The 26081-nt window shown below is 43.4% G+C and overlaps 1 protein-coding gene across 3 annotated transcripts; it reads right to left on the reverse strand.

The window, feature by feature from the left end:
* Positions 1–1262: 1262 nt before the first annotated feature.
* On the reverse strand, positions 1263–26081 carry b4galt6 (UDP-Gal:betaGlcNAc beta 1,4- galactosyltransferase, polypeptide 6). 3 transcript variants are annotated; one of them, XM_046300358.1, is made up of 10 exons: positions 25478–25610; positions 20316–20415; positions 18713–18829; positions 18250–18363; positions 16725–16849; positions 16277–16393; positions 11918–12105; positions 10994–11116; positions 10790–10891; positions 1263–5816 (listed from the first exon to the last, which is right to left on the reverse strand). In XM_046300358.1, exons 3-10 carry the CDS (start codon positions 18810–18812, stop codon positions 5669–5671), a joined length of 1017 nt encoding a protein of 338 aa, XP_046156314.1. In that variant the 5' UTR covers positions 18813–18829; positions 20316–20415; positions 25478–25610; the 3' UTR covers positions 1263–5668. The 3 variants fall into 3 exon arrangements, with proteins under 3 accessions (XP_046156314.1, XP_046156312.1, XP_046156313.1); XM_046300356.1 differs by lacking the exon at positions 20316–20415 and having other exon boundaries at positions 25478–26078; XM_046300357.1 differs by lacking the exons at positions 18713–18829; positions 20316–20415 and having other exon boundaries at positions 25478–26081.

Below are 26081 nucleotides of genomic sequence, written 5' to 3' on the forward strand. Positions count from 1 at the left end.
TGGTCTGATGAAACAAATATAGAACGGTTTGGCCATAATGACCATTTGTGTTTAGAAGAAAAATGGGGATGCTTGCAAGCTGAAGAACACCATCCCAAACATGATGCTGTCACCCCCGTGCTTCATGTTGTGGGGGTGCTTTGCTGCAGGAGGGACTGGTGTACTTCACAAAATAGATGGCATCATGACATTAACATTAAATAGATATATTGAAGCAAGACATCAGTCAGGAAGTTAAAGCTTGGTTGCAAATGAGTCTTCCAAATGAACAATGACCCCAAGCATACTTCCAAAGTTTTGGCAAAATGGCTTAAGGACAACAAGGTCAAGGTGTTGGAGTGGCCATCAAAGCCTTGACCTCAATCCCATAGAAAATTTGTGGGCAGAACTGAAAAAGCGTGTGCGAGCAAGGAGGCCTACAAACCTGACTCAGTTACACCAGCTTTGTCAGGAGGAATGGGCCAAAATTCACCCAACTTATTGTGAGAAGCTTGTGGAAGCCTAGCCGAAACATTTGACTCAAGTTAAACAATTTAAAAAGGCAATGCTACCAAATACTAATTGAGTGTATGTAAACTTCTGACCCACTGGGAATGTGATGTGAGCTTAACTAAATAACTGACATTTCACATTCTTAAAATAAAGTGGTGATTCTAATTGACCTAAACCAGGAAATTTTTACTAGGATTAAAATGTCAGGAATTGTGAAAAACGATGTTTAAATGTATTTGGCTAAACATCCGAATAAAACTATGTATTGTCTTACACAGTTTTTTCTCTATGTATGACATCTCTTTCTGTTTTGGCCTTTTGACAACCTAATTATAATGCTGAGTTCATAACCAAGTGAGAAGGTGGTATTTACTACATACAAATGGGATAAAAAAATAAAAATAAAATGATTTTATCACCCCTTCAACTGGTAAATACTACTGGGAAACTAGTCTATCATCTGAGCTCTGAAATCTCCCACATGCTGACCTCTGACATCACCTAAGGAAATGCAGTTATATGCAACAAAACATTTATAAAAAGCTTTCTATTAACATGGCTGTTTAAACACTAATTTGTTTAAAAGTATGATCATCGTACTTTTAGTTAATGGATTACGCAGCTTGTTGGCCATTAGCCAGTCGGCATTTCTCAACGAGTTCAAAACACACAAATGCATCCAACTGGTAATTACCACATTCCCACTTGATTTTAAACATAGCATAAGAACCAGCGGTCGAAGATGCAGAAAAAGAACACATTCAAAAAAATCTGTCAGACTTCAGAGGTGTTTCCCAGAACCTGGCAATGAAGTTGTTTATTCATCTTTTGTTGACAAAAAGAAAAACTTTACAAAGTCTAACAGTTCAACTCTAGTACTCTTTTACTGGCTGTTATACCAAAGATTGTGGAAGATTGACAAGATGGCTAACCGGTCGGCTTCACCATGTAAAAAGTTGTCTGATGTCTGGGGGGAATTATAGCACATGACTATAGGCAACAAAATTGCAGAACAAGACAGAACTGCGAGAAGATGTGTGGCGCATGAGAAGGCGCTACAACGAATTAAGGTCTTTTATTTTCACAAATGTGTCCTCCGAACAATCTAAAAATTACAAACCCAAAGTCAAAATGAATATGCCTGACCTCAAATGAGAATTTATGATTTGTAGACCAGGTGACACTAATTTTAAAAAGTCACTACTTCCTCTGCGTCATTCTGCACTTCCTGGCGGACGGTAGTAACGCGAGAGTCTGCCCTCTGGCTCCAGTTATGACTCTTTGTTCAAACAGAGCAGAGCATATTGAGGAGACTGGAGAGCTGAGGATTCAAGAGGATTCTACATGGTCCAAGCAGCCAGACCTCTGAACAGCAGAAAAATTGATTACGGACAATCATTGATACACACCTACTCAGCCCATTGTCATGGAAACATATCGTGCATCTTAATCAGAGCAACGGACTGAAAAAATAAATACATGAATTAGAAAAAAGTGCACTCTAACTTCAGTTCAAAAACAATCCAAACCTTTACTGTATCTTTCAAGCAAGAATGCAAAGTGAAAACCGAGAAAAAAAGGGAAAAAGGCACAAATATGAATACTGCAAACATGTAATAGTCCACATTACTAACTGTGTAGTGGTGAATATAGTCATTTGAAAGAAGAAAAAACAAACAATACAGAGGCAGTAGGAAGGGTGAGGGAGGTCCTTGCCCTCTTCACAGGTCAGCTGGGGGTGTCAACCAAACCACTTGTGACCGGGTGTAGCCAGCACACTGCCCGGCAGCCCCCTAACCTACCCTTCCCTCCCCCCAGAGGCAATAACAATAAATATGTACAACAGAGGGTGTGGCCATTTGGGACACAGCCAGAACACTGATCCTAGACCAACTCCAGTGATGGATGCTTTCCATAATTAATCTCTTCAAACTGTTCCCTGAACAAAGTGAAAGACACAATATAACAGGATTAGATAAAAAAGAAGCAGATCCTTTGTAGCAAGTAAGATGACGGGATCCAGAGAAAGAAGCCACCGACTCAGTGTCTCTGCTACAGTAACTCATAATGCCCTCAAGAGGGACGACAGCTAGGCTGCTCACATCTTCTGCAACGTATAAAAACAACGAGAGCATTTATCCAACATTGCAAAAATCTGTTACGGAGCATAAGGCATAGCACAAGAGAAGCCCCAAACACTGACCTATACCCAGAGCCATATACAGAGAAATACCTTGTGTACAGTATGTCATATCGCTTTTAATACCTTGACCCTGATCCCTATGATCAACACTAGTCTGTCAGGTTTCTCTCAACACTGACGAGTTACTGAGACACAATAGAGGATCTCATGGGAAGAGAATAAAAAGGGGAACGAGTAGAGATAAGTGCAGAAGAGAGGTAGGTAGAATGATGATAATGGGTAACAGAAGTGGAACTTTGGCACGGTTGACCACCTCCAAAAGAATGTCATTACTACCATGTCTTTTTAGATTCTGTCTCGCCTCATCTGATTGGTCAGAACTACAACATTGAGGTCTTATGTGACCATTGTAGTCACGTCGGAGCCAAACCAAACACAGACTTTAGCCTGGTGCTTTGTTGACCACTTTAGCTTATGAGCAGAAATGACTGTTCCTCCCCAGCACTACAAGAGTGACAGGACCGAGAGAGCAAGGCTGCGTCCCAAATGACACCCAACTCCCTGTATAGTTTACTTATTTTTATCAGGACGCATAGGAGTCCAGTCAAAAGTAGTGCACTTTAGGACACAGGGTGCCATTTTCAACAAACCCCATGTTTGGAGCAGGACAGGACTATCCCAGTTTGATTCACACTCTCGTTCTCCTGCATTCTTGCAGTACTGTGATGGAGAAAACCTGGGTTGTTTGGATAGAGCAGTTCTAATTGAGAAGTACACTTGACAAATGAACAAATCACTAGGAAAACACAGAAAAGTACACCTATGCATAAATATGAAGTGTATGAGAAACAACTATGTACAAGAAAAAAAACACTAAGTAAAAAATAAAATACCTCCTACATTTTTCCTTGCTAATCTTAGTGCTAAATATTTAAGAATTTCAAGTCTTTATGGCCCAAGTTGCAGTCTACCATTCAAGAACAGGGTTAGCTGTTAGCATTAGCTTCCGTTCTCTCATTCTGGCCCCTCTCAATGCCTTGCAAGCTTATTAGGAACACACCACAGTTCAGACCAATAATGTATACAAACCCTGGATTGCTATTGGCCAGTAAGAGGCTTTGAAGCCACCGGTCAGTAATATTGGCACTCCACAGAAGAAGCAGTCCTCCATAGGAATGAATGAAATTCTACACAGGACAAAATTACAAGTATTTTTGTGGTAGTAATGGGGACAGTAGCATTAGAACTTTCAATAAAGTATACTTTAAGGAAAACAAATTATTTGCATGTTTACTCTATTACACACTTAATGCATACTTTTAAATTGTGAGCTAAGAATGAATAAATGCCTTCCTACAGTTTCAAAATATTTTTTTTGCGATGTAGACGGAGTGCCAAGATGGAGTGATGGTAGCTTCAAAACCTCGCCTGTCGTCAGTCATCTAGTGTATATATAAATTATTGGTTCAGACAGACACACTGCCCAATCTGCAAGCTCACACTCATTAAAGACACCTAACATATGATCAAACACATGGTCCAGTTACCTAAAACATGAGCCACACACACACACACATTTGAAACATAATCCTGTACCAAACACAGTCCACACTGTATAAACTCCTCCATAATAAACAGACTACAAATTCCAGAGGAAAAATGACATCCAGCTTTAGAATCTTCAGTCTTAAGCTCTGCTCCAGGTTGTTGCAGGTGACTTGCTGTTGAAGGCTCAGCAAGCCTGACATAACACCCTGGGTCAGAGCGACTATAGTCCTCTGACCTGTCTTTCTGTACAGGAGCACCCTCCATAACGTCAGTAAGTCTTTTCACGCAGTGCACCTCGAGGGAAAAAAAGACAGAAAAGGCTAAACTGGAACAAAATATAGACATCTCAAAATGATATAAATTATAATTAAAGGAAAAAAACATCTGGTAATAAAATAAATTAAGGCATGCAAAAGAATGTCAGCCTAAGAGATTGGTATATTTTCTTTTTTAAGCCATCTATTGTTAGAACATCTTCCAATTTAAATGGAAGAACCAGGTAAGTCCTCAGGAAGGTAGCTGCCAAAACAAAATTCAAATCCACTGGAATAACAACAGGCTCTGAGCATTTAAAAGGCTGAATATTTACATACGTGTTCTATGCTCGAGCTTTAAGAGTCAAGTATTTACATACGTGCTCTGTGCATCATGCGTGTCAGCAGTGCAGCAAAGGAACAGCAAAACACTCATGTGACACAGAGAAACAGGATAGTGCTTTAAAACGTCTGTTAAAAAAGGCAAAAACTGAAGAAAAAAATAAACATTTGACCATTTCAGAAAATGTACATCACAAATAAGTCACCTTCACTTAGCGCCTGTCCTCTTTAAGGAATATGTTTGTTTTTTTAACCGAACGGTGTAAAAATGATATAAAGTGAAGACACAAAATGTCTGTTGGCTTGTAAGGTGATGGTACTGAGATGTTAAAAGTGAAAACTGTGCTGAGCTGTGAGATAAAGGCAAAGTCCCAAATGGCACCATTTTCCCCTATATAGTGCACTACTTTTGACCAGAGCACTAAGGACCCTGGGCAATATATAGGGAATAGGGTGTGGTTTGGGAGGCAACCAGAGAGCCATGGTTCTGAGGCTGAGCCTGACACTTTAAGGCTTTGCAGTAAACATCTGATGTGAAAACAACACTGCCTCTCCCTCCTCATACTGAATCATGACATGTTGATGTTAAGTAGCTTAATAGCTAAAGCCAGCATGGACACATTGACATGCAGAGACACACACACACACACACCCCATCTCAACATCCACAATCTTCACAGAACACACACACACAATTGTTCGATTAAACAGACCCTATGTCCCTTCCGCTTTCATATTTTAGTTGGACATTTTCTTCAGAGTAAGGTTTCTTGGCAGCGTTACACGGTGTGCCTCCCACCACACCCCCACCCCCCCTCTGTCCTGCTTTTGGGGTCCCAGTTGGAGTGTGAGGGGGTGTGATGAGGTCAGGGACAGTGGGGGTCAGAGTTCAGTAGTCTGTAATGGGGGCCAGGTCAGGGTGGAGGTCCACGGTGATGTTCTTGTACAGGGAGCTCAGGGAGATCTCAGGGGTGTAGTTGAGGTTGTTCAGTCCATCCAGGTGCTGCCTCTCTTTGGAATACCTCAGTAACTTGTACCTGGAGAGAGGACAGGGAGGGTGAGGATAAGCTAGCAATTTACATCCATACTGACAGTCACAAAACGGCATCCTATATAAATACATATTCCCTAGGTGCCCTGAACAAAAGCAGTTCACTACGTAAGGAATAGGGTTCCATTTCAGGTGCAGACACAGGGAAAGAGAGGAGAGGTGGTGAAGCTAGCCGTTACAGTACAATTTATACCTGGAGTCACAGTGAAACGAGAGGATTGGCCTAGTTCGTGTGGTGGAAAAATGAGAGGTGATATACTTGTGACTGGTGATTTGCAGGCCCTGAGGTCCAGCGTGATGACTCCACGTTTTATGACATTGTGTTTGGATGGCTGACCATTTGTGGGCTGTCACAGGGGTCACACACACCTTATCTGTGGAATTCATGGAGAAGAGATGTTCCCACAGATCCCTGGGAGCACGGACACGTTGGTGTGAAGACTGATGAAAACTTGAGGAAATGAATGCTAGTGTGAATTAAATTGTAAATGTTTGGACTGTTTCAAGAGTTAATAAAGAGCTATGAATTTTGATATGTTTTATTGTACTGTAAGTGGTCCAGATTTGTTTGTCGGACAGAGGACAGTTCAAAGAGGGAGCAACACGGTGCGTTCCTATCATTTAAATTGAGTTGACTACAATCTGTGTGTGTTTTCCTGTCTTTTTTAAAAAATGTTAATTTAAGTTTCTGCTTGAATTTGGTTTAAAAGGACAGTGAATTTTTCCATACTTTGAGAAGTTGCTAGCAAGCTCCTGTGTGTATTACACACAAGTTTACTCTTAGAGATGATCCTTAACTGAAGACATGGGTAACCACGTTAGTGCCTTCAGAAAATATTCAGAACCTGACGTATTCCACATTTTGTGTTAAAGCCTGAATTCAAAATGGATTCAAATATATATGTTTCATCCTCACCCATCTACACACAATACCTCATAATGACAAATTGAAAACCTGTTTTCAGACATATTTGCAAATTGATTGAAAATGAAACACAAATCTAATTTACATAAGTATTCATACCCAAGTCAATACTTAGTAGAAGCACCTTTGGCAGCGATTACAGCTGTGAGTTTTTCTGGGTAAGTCTAATGCTTCACCATGCTCAAAGGGATATTCATTGTCTGCTTTTTTTTTATTTTTACCATCTACCAATAGGAGCCCTTTGGAAGACCTCTGGTCTCAGTTTGAATTTCACTGCTAGACTGAGGGAACTTACATATAATTGTATGTGTGGGGTACAGAGATAAGATGGTCATTCAAAATTCATCTTAAACATTATTGCACAGAGTCAATGCAACTTATTATGACACTTGTTAAGCACATTTTTACTCCTGAACTTATTTGGACTTGCCATAATAAAAGGGTTTGAATACTTATTGACTCAAGACATGTCAGTTTTTACGTTTATGTGTAAAAATATCTAAAAACATAATACCACTTTGACATAGGGGAATTGTGTGTAGGCCAGGGACAAAAAAAAAATCTTAATTTAATCCATTTTAAATTCCGGCTGTAACAAAATGCGTAAAAAGGCAAAGGGGTTTGAAGACTTTGTATCTAATGTATCATGTATTTCATGTACACCAATTGTTTGAGTGTTTATTATGACTAATACATTCTATTAGTTGAATTGAGTAAATGCATTCCTGGTTTATGGAGTAATTATTTGATTGACTATACACGCTTATAAATTTAGTTGAACTACTATTGGTAGTTATCTACACCAGTGGTTCCCAACCGTTTTCATTTACTGTACCACCAACTGAATTTAGCTCTGCCCGGAGTATCCCTGAAGTACCCCCTCATGTGCATTTTACCAGTAGGCCTATGGTCTCATGAGGCTTCTCAAGTACCCCGCATGAATAGGACAAGTACCTCCAGGAGTCGTAGTACCCCTGGTTGGGAACCACCGATTTACACTATACATGCTTGGATAACACCTTGACGTCTCTGATCTGCTTGCTCAAATGCTAGAACTTTGGTCGCCAGGATTAGCTATTGTATAGTCTTGTAATAATTGTATCTAGTCTCGTAATAATTGTATAACGGGCAAGTTAAACATATGTTCATGGGGCGGCAGGGTAGCCTAGTAGTTAGAGCGTTGGACTAGTAACCGGAAGGTTGCAAGTTCAAACCCCCGAGCTGACAAGGTACAAATCTGTCGTTCTGCCCCTGAACAGGCAGTTAACCCACTGTTCCTAGGCCAGCATTCAGAGACACACAGCCAGTTGCATTTATTCACATAATATTAGAGTCAGATTAAAGAATGTAGTTATTATATTCAACATAAATAGTTGAAAAATTTCCACAAACTACATTAGAACTTAGTATCGACACCAAATCAATTACACACCACAGGGATCCTTAGCTAGCATAAGCATAATGACACCAGGGGAATCCTTAGTTAGTATTAATGTTAATGAAATTAGGGGGAACCTTAGTTATCTTCAGCATTTGATTTGACTTATTAGGATCCCCATTAGCAGACGCCAATATGACAAGTAACAACAAAAAGACAGACAAAATACTTTACATACATTTAAAAACATGTAGTGTGTGTGCGCATCTATCAGTTACACATACAGTGCATTCGGAAAGTATTCAGACCTAGACTTTTTCCATATTGTATAAGACTTATTTTAAAATATTTCTCTCATCAATCTACACACAATAACCGATAATGACAAAGCGAAAACAGGTTTTTAGAAATGTATTAAAAATAAAAACAGGAATACCTTAATCAAATAAGCATTCAGACCCTTTGCTATGAGACTCTAAATTTAGCTCACGTGCATCTGGTTTCCATTGATCATTCTTGAGATGTTTCTACAACTTGATTGGAGTCCACCTGTGGTAAATTTAATTGATTGGACATGATTTGGAAACTGCGCAACCGGGGGAGAAGGGCCTTGGTCAGGGAGGTGATCAAGAACCCAATAGTCACTGACAGAGCTCCTCTGTAGAGATGGGATAACCTTCCAAAAGAACAACCATCTCTGCAGCACTCCACCAATCAGGCCTTTACGGTAGAGCGACCAGACGGAAGCCACTCCTCAGTAAAAGGCACATGACAGCATGCTTGGAGTTTGCCAAAAAGGCACCTAAAGGACACTCAAACCATGAGAAACAAGATTCTCTGGTCAGATGAAACCAAGATTGAACTCTTTGGCCTGAATGCTAAGTGTCACATCTTGAGAAAACCTGGCACCATCCCTACGGTGAAACATGGTAGTGGCGACTAGTCAGGATTGAGGGAAAGACGAACGGAGCAAAGTACAGAGATCCTTGATAAAAAACCTGCTCCAGAGCGCTCAGGATCTCAGACTGGGCGAAGGTTCACCTTCAACAGGACAATGACCCTAAGCACACAGCCAAAACAACGCAGGAGCGGCTTCGGGACAAGTCTCTGAATGTTCTTGAGTGGCATAGCAAGAGCCCAGACTTGATCCCAATCGAACATCTCTGGAGAGACCTGAAAATAGCTGTACAGTGACACTCCCCATCCAACCTGACAGTGCATGAGAGGAAATTCAGAGAAAAAAAGATGGTAGAAACTCCCCAAATACAGGTGTGCCAAGCTTTTAGTGTCATAACCAAGAAGACTTGAGGTTGTGATCACTGCCAAAGGTGCTTTAACAAAGTACTGAGTGAAAGGTCAGAATACTTATATAAATGTAATACATTTAATCAATGTTAGAATAAGGCTGAAACATAACAATATATGTAAAAAGTCAAGGGGTCTGAATAATTTGAATGAACTGTACACATTTACATTACATTTACATTTAAGTCATTTAGCAGACGCTCTTATCCAGAGCGACTTACAAGCATAAGAATAACAGAAGGTTCCTTAGTGTAAGCTGATTCATTAGCATTAAAGCTATCTGCTCCAGTTGCATAAGGAAAACCCTAACCCCAAAAGAGAAACTCTCCCCCTACTCTGAACCCCAGGAACAGGGAGTATCTGCTGTATGTGCAACAGCTAATGGCGATCCAAATAAACTAAACGCTGTCCCTCCCTCCAGTGCTCTAAGGTAGAGTTACTCTGGAGGCTGTATGAGGACCAGTCCTCTAGGACAGAGTTACTCTGGAGGCTGTATGAGGACCAGTCCTCTAGGACAGAGTTACTCTGGAGGTTGTATGAGGACCAGTCCTCTAGGACAGAGTTACTCTGGAGGCTGTATGAGGACCAGTCCTCTAGGACAGAGTTACTCTGGAGGCTGTATGAGGATCAGTCCTCTAGGACAGAGTTACTCTGGAGGCTGTATGAGGATCAGTCCTCTAGGACAGAGTTACTCTGGAGGCTGTATGAGGATCAGTCCTCTAGGACAGAGTTACTCTGGAGGCTGTATGAGGATCAGTCCTCTAGGACAGAGTTACTCTGGAGGCTGTATGAGGATGAGACCTGGTTTACTTGAGTAAAGAGACATGACTCAACAGGGCATAAGGGACTAGGCCAATGAACGGGAGGTTAAATAACTCAAAGCTGGCAGAGCAAACACCTACACAAACCCTGGAAGGAAAGCAACCCCTATTATATTGATCATATCTCTCTGTGTACACCAAGGCTAGCAGGACTACAGAACTGTGATAGTCAGAAATATGTCACACAGTTGACTGTTCCATGAGTACAATAACATTAAAGTTATTGTTGAGATGAATAGAAGCAATTTAAAGCGAACACCAATAAAATTTGATTTAAATGCAGCGACATCCCTGCCTGCAGAGGGCGCTGGACAACCTGCTCAATGGGGAGTAATGGATGAGGAAACAGCTGCATTCAAGTAGCGAGTAACAATGAACCCTATAAGGAGATAGAAACCTTTACCAGAGCAGAGTGTATTGAAAGAGCAAAGCTAATTTGACGTTTAAGGTAACGGTAGGTAAACATTCTTTAACATGGTGACGCCACCGGTGATGCACTGCTAATGCGTATGTTTGTGCACATTACTGACCTGCCGAGGAACTGCACTTCTCCTCGGTGGTGGTGTGGGATGGACTTGTATTTACCCATCTCTCCCTCCGGCCTCGTGACGTTCAGACCAGCATAGTGCACTCTGGGGGAGAGAAGGGGACAGATAGTCTTTCACGAAGTTACCCAATTAGATATTACATGTCTGTCTCTCTCAAACCCACAGCCAACTGACAAACTCACTGACCTGTTCCAGAGGTCATCGTCCTCTCCTCCCCAGCCCCAGAATGCATTGGGAAAGCCGTTGATCTTGCGGAACTGCTCCACTGTAAGTCCACTCACGCCCCCGAAGAACTCACTGTAGGGTAGACTGTGCAAAACACACAGACACTGTTACACATACACACCTGTAACACATACACACACACAGAGGACAGACAACAACATAGCCAAGCTCTGGGGAGCGAGTGAGTGTTAAAACAACACGGAAAAAAGTGAGAAACCTTACCAGTCAGTATCAAAGGTAAGCACCAAGCAACAAGTCTGGCTGTGTTACAACACACAATTAGGTTTTCAGACTACGTACAATACAGCCATCAAATTTAGAAGAGATGCACACATAACCAGAGAGGATAATCTGTTCAGAAATTAAGCCTTACTTCAGGACATTGTAAGAGCCAATGACAACATGGTTTAGCCTTCAAGCCTGTGTTTTACAGTCTGTTTAAATGAAGAGGTTTTCCCCAAATTATTCTCACATTGAACAAAACTCAGAGAAAATCATGAAAACATTAATTAATTAATTTTGTTGTAGAAATAAGTCTAAAGAAAGAAAGGGAACATGTAAAATATTTAACAATAATGACCATAAATAAATCAACATAAAGAGACTCTACAGTACATGTCTCCCATACCATGCAGGAAGGGAAACCATAGTCTGGTTTATGGGAGAGTGTCAACTCTCCATGTCTCATCTTCGGTCACTAAAAAAGATCAGAGGTCCTATTTTCCCCTTGAGTGAGGAGGCGGTCTTATGAAGTGCTTTTCTAAGTGTTTCTTGGAAGATGTGCCTGAGGTATTGACTTGTTGACACGCCAAGTTCATAACTAGTCAGGTCATGACAAGGTCACTTGTGACTTGCTGTGTGCCTTGGGCGTGTTCAGTGACTTACAGGTACATGTACTTGTCCAGTTTGGCTGCGAAGTGGCGAGGCATCTGACCACAGCCGTAGTAGTTACGGTCATTCTCTGGGATGTGGTCAACATCGTGGAACACCAGACAGTCCCAGTCCAGATCCTTCATGGCCTCCAGGAAACCCACATTAAACAACATGGCTCTGTTGAAGGGCTGCGTCCCAGACTGTAGGAGAGAGAGAGGGAAAGATGGAGGAACGAGAGAAAGACACATTAAATAACATGGCTCTGTTGAAGGGCTGCGTCCCAGACTGTAGGAGAGAGAGGGAAAGATGGAGGAACGAGAGAAAGACACATTAAACAACATGGCTCTGTTGAAGGGCTGCGTCCCAGACTGTAGGAGAGAGAGAGGGAAAGATGGAGGAACGAGAGAAAGACACATTAAACAACATGGCTCTGTTGAAGGGCTGCGTCCCAGACTGTAGGAGAGAGAGAGGGAAAGATGGAGGAACGAGAGAAAGACACATTAAACAACATGGCTCTGTTGAAGGGCTGCGTCCCAGACTGTAGGAGAGAGGGAAAGATGGAGGAACGAGAGAAAGACACATTAAATAACATGGCTCTGTTGAAGGGCTGCGTCCCAGACTGTAGGAGAGAGAGAGGGAAAGATGGAGGAACGAGAGAAAGACACATTAAACAACATGGCTCTGTTGAAGGGCTGCGTCCCAGACTGTAGGAGAGAGAGGGAAAGATGGAGGAACGAGAGAAAGACACATTAAACAACATGGCTCTGTTGAAGGGCTGCGTCCCAGACTGTAGGAGAGAGAGGGAAAGATGGAGGAACGAGAGAAAGACACATTAAACAACATGGCTCTGTTGAAGGGCTGCGTCCCAGACTGTAGGAGAGAGAGAGGGAAAGATGGAGGAACGAGAGAAAGACACATTAAACAACATGGCTCTGTTGAAGGGCTGCGTCCCAGACTGTAGGAGAGAGAGAGGGAAAGATGGAGGAACGAGAGAAAGACACATTAAATAACATGGCTCTGTTGAAGGGCTGCGTCCCAGACTGTAGGAGAGAGAGAAAGATGGAGGAACGAGAGAAAGACACATTAAACAACATGGCTCTGTTGAAGGGCTGCGTCCCAGACTGTAGGAGAGAGGGAAAGATGGAGGAATGAGAGAAAGACACATTAAACAACATGGCTCTGTTGAAGGGCTGCGTCCCAGACTGTAGGAGAGAGAGAAAGATGGAGGAACGAGAGAAAGACACATTAAACAACATGGCTCTGTTGAAGGGCTGCGTCCCAGACTGTAGGAGAGAGAGAAAGATGGAGGAACGAGAGAAAGACACATTAAACAACATGGCTCTGTTGAAGGGCTGCGTCCCAGACTGTAGGAGAGAGAGAAAGATGGAGGAACGAGAAGAAAGACACATTAAACAACATGGCTCTGTTGAAGGGCTGCGTCCCAGACTGTAGGAGAGAGAGAAAGATGGAGGAACGAGAGAAAGACACATTAAACAACATGGCTCTGTTGAAGGGCTGCGTCCCAGACTGTAGGAGAGAGAGAGGGAAAGATGGAGGAACGAGAGAAAGACACATTAAACAACATGGCTCTGTTGAAGGGCTGCGTCCCAGACTGTAGGAGAGAGAGAGAGAAAGATGGAGGAACGAGAGAAAGATGGAGGAACGAGAGAAAGACACATTAAACAACATGGCTCTGTTGAAGGGCTGCGTCCCAGACTGTAGGAGAGAGAGAGGGAAAGATGGAGGAACGAGAGAAAGACACATTAAACAACATGGCTCTGTTGAAGGGCTGCGTCCCAGACTGTAGGAGAGAGAGGGAAAGATGGAGGAACGAGAGAAAGACACATTAAACAACATGGCTCTGTTGAAGGGCTGCGTCCCAGACTGTAGGAGAGAGAGGGAAAGATGGAGGAACGAGAGAAAGACACATTAAACAACATGGCTCTGTTGAAGGGCTGCGTCCCCCAGACTGTAGGAGAAAGAGAGAAAGATGGAGGAACGAGAGAAAGACACATTAAACAACATGGCTCTGTTGAAGGGCTGGAGTCCCAGACTGTAGGAGAGAGGAACGAGGCTCTGTTGAAGGGCTGCGGACTGTAGGAAAGATGGAGGAACCACATTAAACAACATGAGAGAAAGACACATTAAACAACATGAGAGAAAGACACATTAAACAACATGGCTCTGTTGAAGGGCTGCGTCCCAGACTGTAGGAGAGAGAGAGGGAAAGATGGAGGAACGAGAGAAAGACACATTAAACAACATGGCTCTGTTGAAGGGCTGCGTCCCAGACTGTAGGAGAGAGAGGGGAAAGATGGAGGAACGAGAGAAAGACACATTAAACAACATGGCTCTGTTGAAGGGCTGCGTCCCAGACTGTAGGAGAGAGAGAGGGAAAGATGGAGGAACGAGAGAAAGACACATTAAACAACATGGCTCTGTTGAAGGGCTGCGTCCCAGACTGTAGGAGAGAGAGAGGAAAGATGGAGGAACGAGAGAAAGACACATTAAACAACATGGCTCTGTTGAAGGGCTGCGTCCCAGACTGTAGGAGAGAGAGGGAAAGATGGAGGAACGAGAGAAAGACACATTAAACAACATGGCTCTGTTGAAGGGCTGCGTCCCAGACTGTAGGAGAGAGAGAGAAAGACACATTAAACAACATGGCTCTGTTGAAGGGCTGCGTCCCAGACTGTAGGAGAGAGAGGAGGAAAGATGGAGACGAGAGAAAGACACATTAAACAACATGGCTCTGTTGAAGGGCTGCGTCCCAGACTGTAGGAGAGAGAGGGAAAGATGGAGGAACGAGAGAAAGACACATTAAACAACATGGCTCTGTTGAAGGGCTGCGTCCCAGACTGTAGGAGAGAGAGGGAAAGATGGAGGAACGAGAGAAAGACACATTAAACAACATGGCTCTGTTGAAGGGCTGCGTCCCAGACTGTAGGAGAGAGAGAGGGAAAGATGGAGGAACGAGAGAAAGACACATTAAACAACATGGCTCTGTTGAAGGGCTGCGTCCCAGACTGTAGGAGAGAGAGAAAGATGGAGGAACGAGAGAAAGACACATTAAACAACATGGCTCTGTTGAAGGGCTGCGTCCCAGACTGTAGGAGAGAGAGAGGGAAAGATGGAGGAACGAGAGAAAGACACATTAAATAACATGGCTCTGTTGAAGGGCTGCGTCCCAGACTGTAGGAGAGAGAGAGGGAAAGATGGAGGAACGAGAGAAAGACACATTAAACAACATGGCTCTGTTGAAGGGCTGCGTCCCAGACTGTAGGAGAGAGAGAGGGAAAGATGGAGGAACGAGAGAAAGACACATTAAACAACATGGCTCTGTTGAAGGGCTGCGTCCCAGACTGTAGGAGAGAGAGAGGGAAAGATGGAGGAACGAGAGAAAGACACATTAAACAACATGGCTCTGTTGAAGGGCTGCGTCCCAGACTGGCTCTGGCTTGAAGGGCTGCGTCCCAGACTGTAGGAGAGAGAGAGGGAAAGATGGAGGAACGAGAGAAAGACACATTAAACAACATGGCTCTGTTGAAGGGCTGCGTCCCAGACTGTAGGAGAGAGAGAGGGAAAGATGGAGGAACGAGAGAAAGACACATTAAACAACATGGCTCTGTTGAAGGGCTGCGTCCCAGACTGTAGGAGAGAGAGAAAGATGGAGGAACGAGAGAAAGACACATTAAACAACATGGCTCTGTTGAAGGGCTGCGTCCCAGACTGTAGGAGAGAGAGAGGGAAAGATGGAGGAACGAGAGAAAGACACATTAAAGATGGAGGAACGAGAGAAAGACACATTAAACAACATGGCTCTGTTGAAGGGCTGCGTCCCAGACTGTAGGAGAGAGAGAAAGATGGAGGAACGAGAGAAAGACACATTAAACAACATGGCTCTGTTGAAGGGCTGCGTCCCAGACTGTAGGAGAGAGAGAAAGATGGAGGAACGAGAGAAAGACACATTAAACAACATGGCTCTGTTGAAGGGCTGCGTCCCAGACTGTAGGAGAGAGAGGGAAAGATGGAGGAACGAGAGAAAGACACATTAAACAACATGGCTCTGTTGAAGGGCTGCGTCCCAGACTGTAGGAGAGAGAGGGAAAGATGGAGGAACGAGAGAAAGACACATTAAACAACATGGCTCTGTTGAAGGGCTGCGTCCCAGACTGTAGGAGAGAGAGGGGGAAAGATGGAGGAACGAGAGAAAGACACATTAAATAACATGGCTCTGTCTACATCATAGATTCTATATTTCTCACCAGTGGGTGGCAGAGTTGACAAAACAAAGAGAACAAATAGGATGACAGTATGAATGTGGGCAGTAACAACAGATCTTGTTTACAGACAAACGGAAAATGGTGTTACCTGCTCGATGACGTAGTATGCGAACTGCAGTCTCTGTCTCTGCAGTATGGGGGTGAGGTGCTGGAAAAGGATGGGAAGGTGCTCGTGGCGGTTACGGAACGGGATCAAGATGGCTACCTACACAAAGAACGGGAACAGTCAGAGCGGGGACAGTCAGACATACCCACAGCATGTATAAGCTCATGTGTTTTGAATTCAGGGGAAGCATAAGATAGGTGAATAGAAATATGACTACAGTTACATTTCTATATTGATAACAGAGATCGGAAAAGTAGTAAAATAACTGACATGTCCACAGTCCTACATGTCCACAGTCCTACATGTCCACAGTCCTACATGTCCACAGTCCTACATGTCCACAGTCCTACATGTCCACAGTCCTACATGTCCACAGTCCTACATGTCCACAGTCCTACATGTCCACAGTCCTACATGTCCACAGTCATACCTTCCAGCGTGGTTTGCAGTCCTTGGGTTTCCAGTGGCCACCAAACTGAACATCCAGATACTTAGAGAACTTCAGATCAATCTCCTCCATAGGAATCTCAGTCATATTCACATCTATAGGACCCTCTGAGAATACACAACACAGACCTGTTTAACAAACATCACTACTATACATAGCTATGGGGAAGGACACCCTACAAGAAGGCACAACACTTAACATTCACCTAAAGACTGATATACGGTCAGTAATCACAGGTTTTTAAACCATGCGGGTAGAAGACACACACGTCACGTATTGACGTGAACATAGTGGTAGGACTAAAGCTGGAATAGACCTCGTCACCGCAAACCAAATGTGATTAAAGTCAAATTTAACTGAAAAAATTATGAGCCCGAAGCGCTAGACTGACAGAGTGTGTGGGTGTGTGTACAAAACATTACGATATTGAGTTGCACCCCCTTTTGCCCTCAGAACAGCCTCGATTCATCGGGGCATGGACTCTACAAGGTGTCAAAAGCATTTCACAGGGATGCTGGCCCAAGTTGACTCCAATGCTTCCCACAGTTGTGTCAATTTGGCTGGATGTCCTTTGGGTGGTGACCCATTCTTGATTTTTTATTTAACTAGGCAAGTCAGTTAAGACTTGCCTGATGATGATGGCCTACCAAAAGGCCTCATGCAGGGATAGGGGCTTGGGATGAAACAATAATATAAATATTGGACATAACACACAGCACAACAAGAGAGAGACAACACTACATAAAGAGAGACCTAAGACAATATAGCAAGGCAGCAACACATGACAAAACAGCATGGTAGCAGCATAAAACATGGCAAACATTATTGAGCACAGACAACAGCACAAAGGGTAAAAGGTAGAGACAACACATCACGCAAAGCAGCCACAATCGATACACACAGGAAACTGTTAAGGGTGAAAAACACAGCAGTGTTGCAGTTCTTGACACAAACCGGTGCACCTGGCACCTATTACTATACCCCATTCAAAGGCACTTAAAATATTTTGTTTGCCTATCTGAATGGCACACATACACAATCCATGTCAATTTTCTCAAGGCTTAAAAATAAATGTACCCGTCTCCTCCCCTTCATCTACACTGATTGAAGTAGATATAACAGGTGACATCAATAAGGGACCATAGCTTTCACCTGGTCAGTCTGTCATGAAAGAGCAGGTGTTCTTACTGTTTGGTACACAAACTGTATGTGTGCCATAGAACAGTCCTCCCATTTTGTCTTCAAACTTCACTGACAGCACAGAGGGGATTATCGTTAACGCAAAAGATGTAACTTTTGCCAGAGCATCCATCTAGATCTAACCAGCATGATAACAGCCTAGAGAGGGAGAGGCAGTGTGACAAAGATGAGAGAGAGAGGCAGCACAAAGACACACCAAAGAGTAGCTTACCTCATGAGAGTAGTTACATAATATAATCACCTGATCTCAGTAAGATTCTTTTAGTTGGCAAATTGATGTTTGAAGGTTAGTATTCTGGTTACTTACTCATAGAAGGTAAGCGTTCTGGGCAGGGGAGGTTCTGGGCGTATGTGAAGTTCTCAGGAAGGTATGTGGTTGGTTGAACCATATATTCACTGGAATTACTGCCATCTGGGTAATCTACAGAAACAAAACAATGACATGTAAATAAATGTTTTTCTTTGGACTTTTCCCATCTTCCCCCTTTTAGGTAGCTAAATGAGGGTTCATGCTGATTAATAGGTAGTGTGTGTGGGGGGGGGGGTGTTAGACAGCAGTTCAAACAACATGAGACGAAGTGCAGGAAAAAAATCACAAGAACAGAAGGAAAATAGCAATTCTCACTCCCTTAGATTGTGAGCGAGGGCCATTTATAGGATTTCTGGCTGCCCACCGTCCCATGTTGGTTAAAGCACCGTCAAGCCTGCTACCCTGCTAATACAGGAGGTTGGCTAGACGGGTCGTGGGACGGGTCTCCAATCCAACTCACCTGTGCCGTTGAGGGTACTGTTCTTATTGGTGTAGAGTCTGATCATCTGGCCAATGGTCCTCACATTATCCCTCAACATGATACCCTGGGCCTGCACCATGAAGAAGTAGGTGTTGGCTGAGAGAGGGGGATGGAGAGAGGGGGGAGATGGTGGAGAGAGAGTTGGAGGTAATAAGCCGGAGCGGGGCAGAGAGGTAACAAGAGAAAGATGGGGAGAGAAGGGAAATACAGGTGCAAGGACAGAGAGAGAGAGATAGGATGGAAGAGATGAGGACGACAAGGTGCAGGGACAGAGAGAGAGAGATAGGATGGAAGAGATGAGGACGACAAGGTGCAGGGACAGAGAGAGAGAGATAGGATGGAAGAGATGAGGACGACAAGGTGCAGGGACAGAGAGAGAGAGATAGGATGGAAGAGATGAGGACGACAAGGTGCAGGGACAGAGAGAGAGAGATAGGATGGAAGAGATGAGGACGACAAGGTGCAGGGACAGAGAGAGAGAGATAGGATGGAAGAGATGAGGACGACAAGGTGCAGGGACAGAGAGAGAGAGATAGGATGGAAGAGATGAGGACGACAAGGTGCAGGGACAGAGAGAGAGAGATAGGATGGAAGAGATGAGGACGACAAGGTGCAGGGACAGAGAGAGAGAGATAGGATGGAAGAGATGAGGACGACAAGGTGCAGGGACAGAGAGAGAGAGATAGGATGGAAGAGATGAGGACGACAAGGTGCAGGGACAGAGAGAGAGAGATAGGATGGAAGAGATGAGGACGACAAGGTGCAGGGACAGAGAGAGAGAGATAGGATGGAAGAGATGAGGACGACAAGGTGCAGGGACAGAGAGAGAGAGAGAGGATGGAAGAGATGAGGACGACAAGGTGCAGGGACAGAGAGAGAGAGAGAGGATGGAAGAGATGAGGACGACAAGGTGCAGGGACAGAGAGAGAGAGATAGGATGGAAGAGATGAGGACGACAAGGTGCAGGGACAGAGAGAGAGATAGGATGGAAGAGATGAGGACGACAAGGTGCAGGGACAGAGAGAGAGAGATAGGATGGAAGAGATGAGGACGACAAGGTGCAGGGACAGAGAGAGAGAGATAGGATGGAAGAGATGAGGACGACAAGGTGCAGGGACAGAGAGAGAGAGATAGGATGGAAGAGATGAGGACGACAAGGTGCAGGGACAGAGCGAGAGAGATAGGATGGAAGAGATGAGGACGACAAGGTGCAGGGACAGAGAGAGAGAGATAGGATGGAAGAGATGAGGACGACAAGGTGCAAGGACAGAGCGAGAGAGAGAGAGATGAGGACGACGAGGTGCAGGGACAGAGCGAGAGAGAGAGATAGGATGGAAGAGATGAGGACGACAAGGTGCAGGGACAGAGCGAGAGAGAGAGAGATGAGGACGACGAGGTGCAGGGACAGAGCGAGAGAGAGAGATGAGGACGACGAGGTGGAATACAGGTACAGGGAGGAATAGAGAGAGGGACAGAAAGAGGAAGAGTGAAATCAGAAGTGTTTTGAGTGGTTCAATTACACCCCCTTCACGTACCAGTCTAGTGACTCCTAAGTGCAGTGACAGTAAATTAGCAGACTCACGTCATCAGCGTTAAAGCTTCCTCTCCCTCAGCCTCTTGGCCATAAAGGAACAACCTTCGCTGTCACCGGCCCAATGCCACGGTTTAACGCCCAGCAGCAGCTAGCGATGAGACGCACCGGGCCGACGGGCAAGATAAGAGGCACGATAAGAGGAAATTCCCCGTCTCAGGTTGCATCCTAAATAGCACCCTATACCTAGTGTGCACTACACACTATGGTGCCCAGTCAAAAGTAGTGTGATATATAGAGAATTGGATGCCATTTGGAACTCAGACTCACGGTAGACTACAGACAGGCAGCAGGGCCCTGAATCATTTACCACTATTCACTACTGCAGCAAAACAGCCAGGGTGCACAGACACACCTCATCAGCTAAGGTTACACACACACACACCTTGTCAGTTTACACACTCAAGCATTTAATCAATTACAAACACGGTCACATCATCAAATACACACACAAATTGCAACGCCACAAACTCACACCCCGAGACACCACACTCTCCCAGCCCCGCATTTAAGCACACCTTCTGCATGCCTTGCTTTATCACCCATTACAGAGGACCGTAAGTTGATCCTGTGTGGCAGTTCAGTTCTTTCATCTTTATAAGGATGCAAACCTGCCACAGCAAACAATGACAGTGTTGTTGAATGATGGATTCCAGAAGTATGACTCCCTCTCAGTCTGCAGTGTGTGCGTGAGCGTGCGTACCCTGTGTATGTGTACAGTGTGCAAGCATAAATGTGTGTATGCATGAGTGTATCCACTTCGGTAAAAAGGAGAATTATCGCCTCTGAGCAGTCTTATCAGAAGCAGCCAGACTTTCTTCGACCAGGGGGGACAGGTCAAGCACTACGAGCCCATTCCAATGAGACGCTAACGAATACATTCACAGACGCCTTTTCAGGCTAAGTAACAAGGCTTCAACCAGGACTGCAGCTCTGACTAGCCTATAGTATAGCCTAACAGCATAAAGCAAATAAACATTGTTACTGTTATTAGAGACAGTGTAAGACTGAGTCTGAACCACAAACATTTGCAAATCAGGGGCAGTGCTGTGCCATCACAACTAGGGCATTATCACACTTTTTAAGCAATGTAAAAGCACAGATGAGGGTGTGTGTGTGTGTGTGTGTGTGTGTGTGTGTGTGTGTGTGTGTGTGTGTGTGTGTGTGTGTGTGTGTGTGTGTGTGTGTGTGTGTGTGTGTGTGTGTGTGTGTGTGTGTGTGTGTGTGTAACATGCTCTTTGTGCTGCTGACCGTAGCTAACTGTGGAATACGAACTGTGACCAACTGACTATATAATCCAGACCCGTTACAGAATCAAACTGTCCCAATCATTGGAGACAAGGCGCACAAACAAACGGAAACATCCAATATTAAAGAACGGAGGCCCGCATCCTGGAGTCGCCTCTTCACTGTTGACATTGAGACTGGTGTTTTGCAGGTACTATTAAATGAAGTTGCCAGTTGAGGACTTGTGAGGCATCTAGTTTGAGAATCAATGTACTTGTCCTTTTGCTCAGTTGTGCACCGGGGCCTCCCACTCTTTCTATTCTGGGTAGATACAGTTTGCTCTGTTCTGTGAAGGAAGTAGTACACAGCGTTGTACAAAATCTTCAGTTTCTTGGCAATTTCTCACATGGAATAGCCTTCATTTCTCATAACAAGAATAGACTGACGAGTTTCAGGAAAGTGATTTGTTTCTGGCAATTTTGAGCCTGTAATCGAACTCACAAATGCTGATGCTCCAGATACTAAACTAGTCTAAAGAAAGACAGTTTTATTGATTATTTTATCAGGACAACAGTTTTCAGCTGTGCTAACATAATTGAAAAAGGGTTTTCTAATGAACAATTAGCTAATCCAAGTTTAACAACATGCCACAGGAGTGATTGTTGCTGATAATGGGCCTCTGTACACCCATGTAGATATTCCATTAAAAATCAGGTGTTTCCAGCTACAATAGGCATTTAGAACATTAACAATGTCTAGACTGTATTTCTGATCAATTAGATGTTATTTTAAAAATTGACAAAATGTGCTTTTCTTTGAAAAACAAGGACATTTCTATGTGACCCCTAACCTTTGAATGGTATTTTACGCTTGAAATGACTTTTGTCCCCATCCAGACAGTTGTGTCACTGTGCTCATCTGGGAGAGCTAACAACTTTGGTAACAATTACTACATCAGCCAGTCACTCCAGAATTTTTTGTTATATTTGCAGGGGGGAAATAGTTGATTTTGCTGCAGCAATTCTGACATTTTGCGTGGCAAGATGCTATGAATTTTTTGCAAAAATGCACTGACGAGGGAAGATGTTTGTTGACGTGGCTTGATTTAGCCATATTATGCAGTGATTGGTTGAAATTGCGAGCCCCCTTTTTGTACTGTGGTGATGGGTCCATTTTATGTGATAATATTGCAATGATTTGCCTCTTCTATGCAGAAATAGTGCAGTGATAGGTCCAACTTGCAAGCCCTCATAATATGCAGGGCATTGTTCATTTTTCTAAACACTTTGGAATCACAGAACCCTGCAGGGACTGAACAGCACAACAAAACCAATGCCTAGACAGGTCATCCCAGGCCAGCCACACAGAACCAGTCAGTGGACCACACCCATGACATTTAGGCCTAAAAACAAATGTCCCCGCTCTATTTCTGTGCAGTTTCAAAATCAAAGTTTTTAACCAGTAGGCCCCTAACATATGGGATACAACGTCAGGTGAATCTCTTTTTTGCCATCCAAACTAAACACATTGATCCATGTATTATTATTATTTTTCTCTAAGTGCTGACTTTACCAGCTCCTAAGTAGAAACCATCCATGCATGGCCAGGCCTGAAAACGGCCTTGTCTGAGAGAGTCTTTGAAGAGAAAGGGTTAGGTTTCAGCTAATGTGACAAACGCTATAGTAGCCAGAGTTGCCCAAATTGCAAATGTAGGCGGGACATAGTCAGTGGGAAGTTCCGGAGATATCAAACAGAGCATTACTCTGTGCAGGCTTGCCAACTCCTACGGTCATAGTTAAACATTTATGTAGTGTTTCCAGATTTCTATGAAGTATGACCTATATGACTTACAATATGAGGGAAATAGTTTTCCTACCAAAAAAAGGTAATTAAGCATGTTAAAAAGCACATGTTCTGTGTTGGACTGGTGTGGGTGTACCCCAACAACAGAATGATGTGGACATAAACCAGTCATTAATAATATTAATGCAAGTAGACCGCTGAATGACCAGATCATCTTCCTCAGGATCATGACTTTCTTTTTTTTTTTAATAGTCTGTTTGAGGTACAAGTTTGAGGTGGGGTTTTTAAGTGTTTTTTTCTCCGTCCAATATATGCTTTGGCCACAAATATGAATATAGTATGACTGAACAACATTATTTGGGTATGAGTTAACAGACTATTAACTTTTAAGTGAGATTTTAACTGAACAGTTACTTTAACAGCATGGGACAAGTCTGGGACCAGGTTTGTGTCTCCAGGCTGTCTGTTGTCTGTCAAAACAGTGCTGCAGAACAGTAGTTATAATATCAGCACTATGTCCATAATGTGATCCTTACAGCTTAGCAGTAGCCATAACACTGTACCATTCATAGTTACAGTGTGTGACTATGGACATAGGCTTAACAGCTGGTTAACTATGTGTAAACAAAAGCCTGTGTTGCTTCAGAAAACAAAAGGCCCAAATAATTTTAGCTACTGCTAGCTAGAGAGATTTTGCCCATGGGACAATGAATTTGCTGATCAAACAAACGGCTCCAAAATAACTTTCAAGACAAGTGTTAGCCTACTTGGAAACAGCTGGTCTATTGCCATCATAGTAAGCATTGGCTGACTAATGGTATAGACATGGGTCCTATTCTAGGTTACCTTGCTCACTCTCTGTTCATGTGAAATAAATATAGACCTATCATTTTAGCTGTACCGTAGCTACTAAACCAGCTAGCTAACAGGATTGGTCATGTGAACCTACTTGAAGGCTCTGTCAATGATTTGTAAATGTGGACAACCCCATATTCCCACCATGGCATGGCCCAACAGCATGACAGTTTATAAGAGAGCTTGTTGTCAATGGGTAGCCAACAGGCCCAGTCAATCATAAGTTAAATGTTCTTTATGAAATCCCTGAAATAAAATGAATTAGTTAGGATAACTAGCTAGCTTATTACATTGTTAGACGGCTGGTTTCGGAGCAAGCAGACAAGTTGCAAAATCGGGATAGCTCTCAGTCAATGTTGTTACAGTAACCAGTTAGCTATATTGTGCTGCTAGCTAATTAACGGTAGTTGGCTACATTGTGCTGCTCGCTAACTAACTGTAGTTGGCTATTTTGTGTTGCTAGCTGACTAACGGTAGTTGGCTACATTGTGCTGTTAGCTAACTAACTGTAGTTGGCTAAATTGTGCTGCTTGTTAACTACCGGTAGTTGGCTACATTGTGCTGCTAGCTAACTAACGGTAGTTGGCTTCATTGTGCTGGTAGTTGGCTTCATTGTGCTGCTTGTTAACTACCGGTAGTTGGCTACATTGTGCTGCTAGCTAACTAACGATAGTTGGCTGGCTAGCTAGCTAGCAGCAACATAGCTCTCTCAAAACCCTACTCCATATGTTGCTAGGGTTTTCAACAGTTACATTCGCCCATATTTGGTTCCATGTGAACTACAATCCAGACGCTGTTTGACATTTAGAAAAGTGAATAATTATCGCTTTCAAACAGATTTTCGAAACATACGTTGATATGCACCTTATGTTTCACATCAGCAAGAATTACATTTTTTTTATTTAAAAAAAATATAATTAGCTAGCTACTGTAGCAGTTTTGCACAGATCCGTGGTAGTATTGTAGCAACATAACGCAATCATCCACATGACTAGTTAACTTAGATCGACAAGGTACCGGTTCACTAACTAATCCAAACAGTTTGTAAACTGATCGCTAGCTTGTCCGATCGGCCATACAGTCACGATGAATTAACTCTGATTTGAGTAACGTTAGCTAGCTAGCCAGCCACCCACCTAGCTAGCAACAAGCTAATTAGTAACGTTAGCCAGCTAGTTGTCAGGAAAGCATCCCTGATGATGCCATGGTTGGGTAGTTAGCGTTAAGATAACATTAGTTGATCGTGTTTAGTTAGCTAATGAACTCACCTATTCCAGGAGCAACATATATGAAGTAGAGACACGTCGTTGACATGGAGAAGAAAACAATTAAGGCCAAAAAGGAGCGGTTCGATACCCGCAGCAGCCGCCTCCAATTCACCATATTTGTTTCTGATTTGCCGCTAATCCCATAAAATATACTGTTTGAATAAAAAATAATACTTAAATTGACATGCTAAAAGTAGATTATATGGTCATTCAAAATCAATGCAACGACGTAACCCGCATAATTTGAGTCGGGGATGCAGCGAAAAGGGTAATACTGGGATAGCTAGCCAAGCTGCCCAATCTTGGTTTTCCCGTCAAGAAATTTCCAGATCGAAAAAAATAGGCCTGCATCAGGAACTGCCAAGCATCAAAAAACACTGTCCATCGGGCATAGTGAAACCGTTAGCTACTTATGTGTAGACAAATAACTAATACTGGCACATTTCTTAGGAATACTCGTTATACTGGTCCATGTTTAGATATGTATTTCTCGCCCGGCGTTGAAGATTTAAAAGAAGACCATCGGGTGGAAGCTGGTCTGCACCGCTGCCTCCTCCCACCACACACAAGTAAGTCTCAACTATGTTTCCAAAACACTCACACT

Source organism: Oncorhynchus gorbuscha, linkage group LG15, assembly GCF_021184085.1.
Source record: "Oncorhynchus gorbuscha isolate QuinsamMale2020 ecotype Even-year linkage group LG15, OgorEven_v1.0, whole genome shotgun sequence".
In the NCBI taxonomy this organism is placed as follows: domain Eukaryota; kingdom Metazoa; phylum Chordata; class Actinopteri; order Salmoniformes; family Salmonidae; genus Oncorhynchus; species Oncorhynchus gorbuscha.